At 62.0% G+C, this 9,311-nt stretch overlaps 2 protein-coding genes across 2 annotated transcripts in view; one reads left to right on the forward strand and one right to left on the reverse strand.

Annotated features, from left to right (window-relative positions):
• The window catches only part of UNC45A (unc-45 myosin chaperone A), a 15,657-nt gene extending 12,286 nt beyond the window's left edge, over nucleotides 1-3,371 (forward strand). The window contains exons 17-19 of the mRNA XM_025212486.1: nucleotides 767-860; nucleotides 2,548-2,697; nucleotides 3,217-3,371. Coding sequence (XP_025068271.1) covers nucleotides 767-860; nucleotides 2,548-2,697; nucleotides 3,217-3,371 — 399 coding nt within the window. The remainder of the gene's footprint in view (nucleotides 1-766; nucleotides 861-2,547; nucleotides 2,698-3,216) is intronic.
• Nucleotides 3,217-9,311, reverse strand: part of LOC102388787 (protein regulator of cytokinesis 1) — a 10,223-nt gene continuing 4,128 nt past the window's right edge. The window contains exons 3-13 of the mRNA XM_025212487.1: nucleotides 8,937-9,059; nucleotides 8,567-8,797; nucleotides 8,317-8,487; nucleotides 7,962-8,111; nucleotides 7,625-7,772; nucleotides 7,395-7,531; nucleotides 7,098-7,193; nucleotides 6,766-6,912; nucleotides 6,071-6,172; nucleotides 5,023-5,199; nucleotides 3,217-4,528 (exon numbers count right to left, since the gene is read on the reverse strand). Coding sequence (XP_025068272.1) covers nucleotides 4,448-4,528; nucleotides 5,023-5,199; nucleotides 6,071-6,172; nucleotides 6,766-6,912; nucleotides 7,098-7,193; nucleotides 7,395-7,531; nucleotides 7,625-7,772; nucleotides 7,962-8,111; nucleotides 8,317-8,487; nucleotides 8,567-8,797; nucleotides 8,937-9,059 — 1,563 coding nt within the window. The 3' untranslated portion in view covers nucleotides 3,217-4,447. The remainder of the gene's footprint in view (nucleotides 4,529-5,022; nucleotides 5,200-6,070; nucleotides 6,173-6,765; nucleotides 6,913-7,097; nucleotides 7,194-7,394; nucleotides 7,532-7,624; nucleotides 7,773-7,961; nucleotides 8,112-8,316; nucleotides 8,488-8,566; nucleotides 8,798-8,936; nucleotides 9,060-9,311) is intronic.

The raw sequence follows: 9,311 nt of genomic DNA on the forward strand, positions 1-9,311 counted from the left end.
ACGGCGCTATGGGGCTGAGCGCAGGGGCGGGAGGCATCGGCGCGGGGCAAAGCCCCAGCCCCAGCCCGAGGCAGGGTCCGGCTGTAGGAAAGGCAGGACCGCGGCAGCCGACGTTGGTGCACACGGGACCCGCCGGGCCGAGCCCGCGCCCCTGCTGCAGACAAAGGCAAGCGCTGCCCCAGGGCCGGCTACGGTAAGTTTCACTCCTGACCCCGGGCGCAGGGGCAAGGCCCTCTCGCCTGCACCCTCCAGCGTTTGTCCCAGCAGCAGAATCGGCGCGTCCCGTTGCCGTCCCTCGCCTTGGCTGTAGCCAGCGCCCGGTGCCTCCGGGGAGGCAGACGATAAATAAGGGGCGGAGAGGGAGCAAGCAGCAACCAGAGGGAGACCCACGGGGCGAACAGGCATTGCCAGGCCTGCCCGGCTCGCTCCTTCCCCCTGGCCGCCCAGCCTCTTCTTGAACACCTCCAGGGATGGAGTCCGCCCCTGCCTGGGCATCTCTCCCACGGCCTCCCTGCTCTGACGGGGGCGAAGCGTTTCCAGGCATCCAAACTAAATTAATTTTGCTGCATCTTCAAGCCACTGGTCGGCACCTGTGGCAGGAGAGCAAAGGAGCTCTCCCTGTCCTTCAGGGCAGCTCTGCACAGACTGCTCTCGACCCCACTTTAGTGCCTTTTGCACAAGGTGAACGTGCCTAGCTCCCTCAGCCTCTCCTAGGATTTGCTTTCCAAGCCCTCGATCATCTCTGCTGCTGCCTCTGGACCCTCAGGAGGCCGACATTGTGTACCTTGACTTCCAAAAGGGCTTTGATCTGGTTTCCGACCCCGTTCTCGTGAAAAACTTGGAGAACTGTGGGCTTACCTGTGAGACAGGCAGGTGGGTCGGGAGCTGGCTGTGGGGTAGGAACAGATCTGTCATCTTGGCAAGAAGTGGGCAGAAGTGTCCCGCAGGGGTCGGTGCTTTTCAACATCTTTGTTAATGATTTGGATGTGGGGGTGAAGAGCGCGCTGGCCAAGTTCATGGACAACACCAAGTTATGGGGAACATGGTCCCACTTGAAGATAGGTTGTAGATTCAGGCGGACCTAGACAGGCTGGCGAATTGGGCGGACTGGAACCTGCTGATGTACAGCGCTGAGAAATGTGAAGTGCTCATCTCAGGATGAGCAACCCCCAACGCACCTGCAGGCTTGAGAGCACCAAGCTGGCTGGCACCACGAATGAAAGGGACCTGGGGGTAATAATAGACCACATATGACCATGAGCCGGCAGCGCGAGGCTGTAGCCAGCCGGGCAAACAGCACCATGGCAGGTATCAACTGATGCATCTCCAGCAAAACCACGGTGATGCTTCTGCTGTGCTCAGCACTGGCGAGACCGCAGCTGGAGGACCGCGTCCAGTTCTGGGTGCTGCACGTCAGCAAGGACGTGGAAAAGCTTGAGAGAGTCCAGAGAAGAGGCACCCGTATGAGCAGAGTCGTACACGGCGAGCCATCCGAGGAAAGGCTGAGGGGCCTGGGACTCTTCAGCCTGAATAAGAGACGGCTGAGGGGGACTTGGTAGCAGCTTCCTGCTGTATATGGGGAATATGTCAACAGCTGTTCACCAGGGTACGTGGGGGGGAAAACCAGGAGCAACGGTCACAAACTCCTGGAAGACTATTTTAGGCTCAGCATCAGGAAAAACTTCGTAGTGAGGGTGTCCAGACTGTGCAATAAGCTCCCGCCAGAGGGGTGCAGTCGCCCACCCAGTCTCTCGAACATTTCCAGGGTAGGCACCTGCCCCGTTGTCTTTCCTGCCTGGTGCAGGGGGCTGGACCCGGTGATCTTCCGAGGTCCCTTCCAGCCTCCGTCTGTGAATGGTGGCAGAAAGGCAGAGACCAGACCTGCACCCAGGACAGACGGGGGATAACGGGCTGAGTGGGGGAGCTGCACCGTCTCCTCCTGGATCTTGCACCTGATGCTACTATTGATGCAGCCCAAGTCGCATCGGCCTTTCATGCAGCTGCACCATGCTGCAGGCTCCTAGCGAGTCTGACCTGCCAGGACTCCTGCATCCTTTTCCATTTTCTGTTGGTATTTTGGATTACTCCTGAGGGGCAGCACCTTGCGTTCGTCTGCACCGAGCTTAATCCTGCTGCTCCAGCCCAACTTTCCAGTCTGTCAAGATCCTTCTGACCTGCACTTGCATTTTCCAGCACGTTCATTATCTTTCCCAGTCTTGTGGCATCTGTAAATGTGCTCAAGAAGGTTCCTCTGGCAGTGCCCAAATTATTAACGAACATGTAGGGCAGACCCGTGGGACTCCACTCAAAACCATTTGCCAATGGTCCTGTGGCTGCTGCCGGCAGGAGTTGATCTCTAGCTGATCCCAGTCCCCCTTGCCAGCCTCCAGGAGTGGGGGCAGGAGCTGCTGTCTGCCCCCAAAGCCCCACACTCCCTGCAAGGGAAGCACCAGCAGCATGGGAGGTGGGAGGGGAGTGTGCTGGCAGCGCAGCTGGGGCAGCCTCTGCTGGCTTTGAGTTTCCCAGCTGCGCCTGGCTGTTTTCCAGGTGACTCGGTGCCCAGCCCTGGAGCACACCAGGCTGCTGCAGGCAGTCACTTCATTTCAATCCAGGCCTTCCCAGCGCTGCTGGACCTACCTCGCGGGGCTGAGGTCCGCCAGGTCAACTGCGGGTCCCGGCACACGGCCACTGTGACCAGTAAGTGTGTGTAGCCTTTCCCCCGTGTCGCAGGTATATGGGGATAGGTAGCTGCAGCCTCCTGGAGCCCGTGCTTTGTTGCAAGCAGGGGGGCGGGCTGAAGCCAGGCCAGAGCACCCTGCACGGGTGCACAGTACCTCCCTGCCCCAACATGCAGCACACACTGGCCCTGCACCCGAGCCTTGGTGACTAGTGTGGAGCAGCCTGCGATGCACCCCTCCAAGACCCCTGCATCCCTGAAACACCCTGGCCAGGCCCAGGACTGCGCACGCTGGCTCCAGGGTGACTTAGGTCCAGCACAGGGCTGGGAGGGAGGGTGGTAACTGGCAGGGGGCCCTGCTCTGACTCTGGCTGCCTTCCTTCCAGGGGAAGGGGAGCTCTACACCTGGGGCTGGGGTAAGTGACATCCTCTCCCTTCCTACCCGGCCCCCTCTCCTCCCAGCTGCACTCGGCAGGCTGGAGCTCGCTGCAGCTGCTAGGTACTTGGCAGCAGCACAGGCCTGCGTTCTCCCTCCACAGGTAAATACGGCCAGCTGGGGCATGGGGACAGAGCCAGCTCCGACCAGCCTCAAGCTGTTGCCTACTTCCCTGCCAATGGGCTGCGCGTAGAGGAGGTGGTGTGCGGCCCATGGACGACTTACGTGCGTGCCGTGGAGAAAGGAGAGCCTTCCTGAGCGCTGCTGCTGGCACCGAGCCTGGCAGACACCTGCCCGGCCCCGTGCTGTAGGCAGGCCATGTTGGATGTGTCAGTCTCCTCCAGGAGGGAAGCAAAAGCCCTGTGCTGGGCTGGACGTGTAGCACTTCAACCTCGGCTTCCAGCAGCTGGGGCCTGCAAGGAATGCTAATAAAGGGCAGGGTCAAGCAACAGGTGCCGTGTGCTGCTGCTGGCTTCCCTCGGCCTCTGGCTGCAGAGATGGGGCACCTCGCTGCCACTTTATGGATAACAGATCATGCTGGCAGTGGTGCCACTGCAGGGAGGAGACGAGCAGACCCCTAGGCACAGACTGAGCAGCACCTGAAGCACCCCCTCCACCAAGCTGCGCGGCCTCGGCACACGGATCCCCATTTTATTGTTTATTCGTGTATTCTTTCTTTGTCTTGTTACAGAACCCGCTTCCCCTTCGACACCAGAAGGCAACCAGGGAAGCGGGTCAGTCAGCGGTTAAAACAAGTCCCGTACACATGCCCAACAGCTTCCTCACAAGCAGGCCCCCCACGAACAAACAGACACGCAGCAGGAGCCCTCCACCCGCAGCGGCTTGGGCCCAGGCAGCAGGGAATAAATAACCAAGCAAGGCTGTAGTGTTAACAAGGTGCACCCTATCCACCGGTCCAGGGCCAGTATTTATAAGCATGGGGAGGTGCAGCAGTGCTGAGCGTGGCAGGGGCAGCAGTACCCGTAGCCCGAGGCCCCCACCCTTTAACCAGCTTATGCTCCGGCCCCCCCGGCCTGAGCCCTGCAGCCAGGTGTTGACCTAGTTCATTGGTGGGGGGCTGGCTGCCGCCAGGCTGAGCTAGTGCAGAGGTGGCAGCAGGGCTGGGGCAGGAAAGCAAACGTTTAAATCACCATAAAAACAGGGATCCCGACTAGGCGAAGCAGCAGAGAAGCACCAGGGGACCAAGCTGAAGTCAGGCCTGGGGCAGGGCCCACCCGGCTCCAGCAGACAGGCAGCGGCTGAGACAGGTGCGCGCGGTGGCTCTGGGAACAGCGGCTGGTGGCGGCGCTGGGGCCAGGCCAGGCAGCCGTGCCTCAGCAGTGCAGGGTGGTGGTGGTGGTGGAGTTCAGGACGTGGGAGCTGTTGTCAGACCTGGAGGCCTTTGAGAGTTGGTGCTGCAAAAAAAAGAGAGAGGCCAGTGACATGGTGGATGATGGCACTGGAGCCATGAGCACTGGCCCTGGCCAGGCCACAGGCTGTCTAAGCAGCAAAGCGCTACTCCAGCTGGCTCAGAGCATTGGGGCTCGGGAATGTGGCCACAGCAGGGCTGGGTTGCAGGGGTCGGGTCTCTTCCCTCACGCTTCCCAGCCCCCCTGCACTGGGGTGGGAGTGGTTAGGAGGAGGTGAGCAAGCTGTTCTGTGCCCCGCACTGAGGGGAGTGGCAAGGAGCCACTTGGGTCCCTTCCCAAAAACCGGGTCTGAGGCAGAGGTGCTGGTTGTGACTTCACTGGAGTTGGAGACAGCACCATATCCATGTGCCCAGGCTCCACTCAGAGCAGAGACCAGCCCAAGCTGGATCCAGGGGTGCACTGGTGGGCTGGACAGGGCAGGGCCTGGCGCCACGTGCTGCACGCAACGCGGTAGGTGGGTTGAAAAAGAGGTGAATTACCGCAAACTCCGAGTAGGTGCTGGCAACAGACTTAACGCTGTGGTTACTCATGGGGGTGCACCCACCGCTCAGCCCGGGGCCATGCAGCTGTGGCACGTTCTCCTTGTTGCGCTCCTTGAGGCCAGAGCGCAGGGGCTGGGCGGCCGCATGGCCGGGGGGCCGAGCAGACTGGCCGAGCTGCAACAGAGAAGCGTGGTTAAGCAGGACTGACAAGCAGAGCCCAACAGGCCCTGTGCTGTTGGCTTCATCCCCATTCCTGCCCCGACCCTGGTCCCAGACCAGAGCTCAGTCAAGCTGCGCTGGAGCCCAGTCACTCACCAGCCTTCCAGCACAGCACAGCACAGCAGCCTGCACTATGCCCAGCCAGGCAAGCCTGCCCACAGCGCTCCAGAGCCCCAGGAAGACGGGAGGCAGGGCCTAGGGCTGCATCCAGACCAGGCCACACTCCCATGGGCAGCAGGGCACTAGGACACAACAGCAGCTCTACCTGGCACACCTGCAGGTGCTGGCTCAGGGGCCCTATCCTAGCGGAGCAGCCCAGGATAGAGCAAGGGGGTCTCACCCCACCCCATGCCTCACATTCCCCTTGTCCCCTGGGTGGCTGGGGGTGGCAGACCCACAGAGAGGGCCCTGGCAGGGCAGACGGCTGTGCGCACTCACTTTGCCTGTGAAAGGTGGCACCCAGGACACCGGGGAGTGGCAGAGCACTGTGCTGAAGCATGAGTGCATGGTGCTGTTGGGAGGGGTAGCTGAGGGGAAAGCAGGTTGGCGGAGGATGTGGGCACATCACAGCGGCCCAGAGCCCAGCCACACAGCCCAACATGGGTAGCCACAGCAAGGACGCCACAGACCTGGCTGCTGCTGGAGGGCGCAGCCAGTCAAAGCATGCAGCAGACGAGCCGGTGCCACCATGAGACAACCAACACTGCTGTCACCACCGGGTCTGCAGTGCCGGCTTCTCCAGCTCAGGGGCACCAGCTAGCCCCCCCGGAAAACTGAACCCCTGCACCAGCTGTGATGGAGGAGGCATGCAATTTACCTTTCTTACTTTGCCAGGCACGTGGGGCCCAAGCACACAGCGCTTGGCGGGTGGATTGGCCACGGCGCCATACAGCAGCTCTCCCTCGATCTGCCGACTCTTCTTCAGTTGCTGCACGGGAGAGATGCTTACAGACAGGACTGGGCGAGGGATGGCCCAGCCCAAGTGTGACTGGTCCCAGCTACCTTGCGCCAGACACGTGGCAGCACAGGGCGGCAGTGCCCAGGGCTGCGACTACAGCTGTGCCCAATAGGCAGGGTTGGGAGGAGAGCGCAGAGCCAGTGGACCCCCCGCACAAACCAGGATTGCCGAGGACACGCGAGGGCCCTGCTGTCAGGACAGCCAGGAGAGAGGGAACCCAGCCTGTCCAGAGCGTGTGGGATGCCGCTGGCCCTACCCCTTGGCACAGAGCTGCACCACAGCACTTGCAGTTGTGAGGAGCTGCAGGCAGGGCATAAGGGCAGCTCCTCACATGTGCTCAGGCCCATTCGCCAGACAGGAGGGATCCAGCCTGGGCAACACACTGGCGTCTGTCAGCACTGGAGCTATGTACCCTCTCCTCAGATAGGCCTCAGACAGGCACTGCGCCGCCCCATACCAGCCCAGCACACGTGGTAGGGAAGGGGTGCACCAGACTGAGGGCAGGGGCACCCCGTCGTATCTGAGCCCACCCTGCTGCCATTGCCGCTCAGCCCCACACTCACGCGCTCCTGTTTCTCCTTCTCCTTCTCCAGGCGGAAGAGCTGCCACTGCTCTGCCACGTACTCCATGAACTGCTGCCCGCTCACCAGAAAAGCCTCCTGGTTCTCATGCTCCCAGCCCTCAATGCGCACGCGCAGCTCCTCCTCCAGCTGGGCCAGATTGCAGGAAGGGGCGTCAGGGGGTGGTCTGTTTGTCCCTGCCGATGGCCCGAGCATTGGACCCCGTGGGAGACCCACGACCCCACCCCCAGTCCAGCTCCCCAGCACTCAGGGCAGGAGGGCAGGCACCTGCACACTTGGGGGGCCCAGGCACCCCCACCCAGAGCCTCACTCACCTTGGAGAGAGTCTTCTGCAGCTTGGCCCGCTGCTTCTCTTCCTTTAGGAGGTTCCCCCCGCGGTTGGCGAAGCGGTTGGGGTCGCTTGATTTGCGCTGAGGTGCAAGAGCCCAGTTACAAGGCAGCCCAGGCCCACCCCAGCACCCTGCGATCCCCCCCCCCACGGTGCAGGAAGAGGAGACTACCCCACCCCAGGCCCTTGAACTCAGATATCGTTGGCTCGGATCCCTACAGCCCCGGGCCAGACACTTGGTGCTGCACCTATAGCTCAGACTTGCTCCCCACAGGGTCAATACCTCCAGCTCCAGGAACAGTCTCCAGTTTTCCTCCCACTTCTGGACGGCCTCAAAGAGCTCCCTGTGTGTCTCGTAGTAGTGCTTCAGCCTCCCCACCTCAGCGTCATGGAGCTGCAGCAGGGTCTCCGTGTAGTCCTCTGGGAAGACGACAGCGGGGTTACAAGGCCAGGCCGGCTGCAAGCAGGAACCCCCACAGCACACCAGGCTCCAACCCCCCGGTCCCAACACACCATCATAATAGGGGGCAAAACCCTCCCGCTGGCCTGGACTGTAGAAGCACTTGTCCCAGTAGGCTGCCAGCTCCACGCGGATCGCCTCGATCACCACCTTCATGTTCTGCAGCTTCAGCTCCTCCAGGCGGTCCACTTCCAGCTGCAGCTGGGGAGGGAGCAGACCACACACGGGCTCAGGGTATCAGGAGCAGCCTGCGCTCCAGGGACTAACAGCTTTCAGCGGCTGCAGACTCCTGCACAAGAGCTACAGGATGGAGTGCTGGGTCCTCCCCCCTGCCTGCGCTACCAGGAGCAGGCAGCCTGCCCTCCCCCAAAGGCAGGCAGGCTTCCTTACCTCTCTCCTGGTCCTGGCGCGGGACCCGGTCATGTGTGGGGCCACAGCATCCCTCTCCTCGGCTGGAACCTGCAGGCGGTCCCAGAGCTCCAGGATTCGGGAACGCAGTTCTGCGCACACCGCCTCGTTAAGTGCCTGCCGGGCTTCCAGCTGCAGTGGGGAGGCAGCGGTCAGCACACAGCTCCCAGCAGGCATTGCCGGGTCCTGCTCCACCCCGCGCAGAGCCCCTGGGGGGGGGGGCCTGGGCAAAGCCCCCACCAGGCCCTTCAAACCTCCATGTAGCAAGCCCTGTCCAGGAGCTTCAGTGTTTTCAGGCAAAGCCCCGGCCCGGGCAGCTCAGGCCCGGGGCCCCTACCTGCTGGAGCAGCTCCTTGAGTGCAGCAATGTTCTCGGTGGAGAGGCAGAAGGCTTCCTCGTCCTCACACACCACATCCTGCTCGAAGCTGGTGTCGGGGACATGCTCCAGCTCTTCCATGCACTTGATGATCTGCCGCTTGGTGCGCATGAACTCCTCTCGCCGGCGCTCCTGCAGGAGGGAGGCAGGGTTAGAAGCTGGCAGCACCACGCAGAGCTTGTGCCCATGCACACACCCCACCCCCTCGGACCTTCTCGGTTGTCAGCGTGGCCAGGTGGCGCCGGAAGCCATCGAGCTCCTCCAGGCTGGGTACGGCGCTGCTGTCAATGCTGTACGGGCGGGCGCAAAGGAGGTTGCACAGATCCCGGTCTCGATCCTGCAGGGCTTTCAGCTCCTGCTTTCTCTCCCGCTTCTGATTCAGCAACACCTCCATGTGGGTGCGCAGCTCCCTCTCTAGTTGCAGGATGGTGCTCTCCTCCTCCTGAGGGGACACATCATCAGCAGTGGTCCAAAACAGCTGAGTGCCATCCCCCCCCGGAGGACCTGGGGCCAGGCCAAGCTAGGAGCAGGCTGTTGCGACCTGGGTGGGAGAAAACAAGGAAGCCAGCGCTGGGACTCACTTCGAAAGGATCTAAGTGGAGCTCCTGGCACAGGGTGTCCAGCTCCTTGCGACACGTGGAGATGCTCTTGAGCAGGCGCTCCTTCAGGTCCTCCTCCTCGGCAATCATCATGTCCAGCAGCCCCTGCAGGAAAGCTCCGATTAGTGGCGCCTGGGGGACTGCTGGGAAAGCGTGGGCAGTTGGAGGAGCACAGCCCGCAGCCCAGGAGTCCCCGTGGGGAACAGACCAGGAGAGGCCAGAACAGACGAGCAGGCTTGGGCAGAGCTGAGCGTCTACAGCACAGCCTGGAGTTGACACGGGGGAGCAGGCGGGCAGAACTGTTACGATCACCTGAGGCCCGGGCCCTAGCGATGCAGCACCAAATCCCAGCATTCC

Source organism: Alligator sinensis, unplaced genomic scaffold, assembly GCF_000455745.1.
Source record: "Alligator sinensis unplaced genomic scaffold, ASM45574v1 scaffold407_1, whole genome shotgun sequence".
NCBI classification, from domain to species: Eukaryota; Metazoa; Chordata; order Crocodylia; family Alligatoridae; genus Alligator; species Alligator sinensis.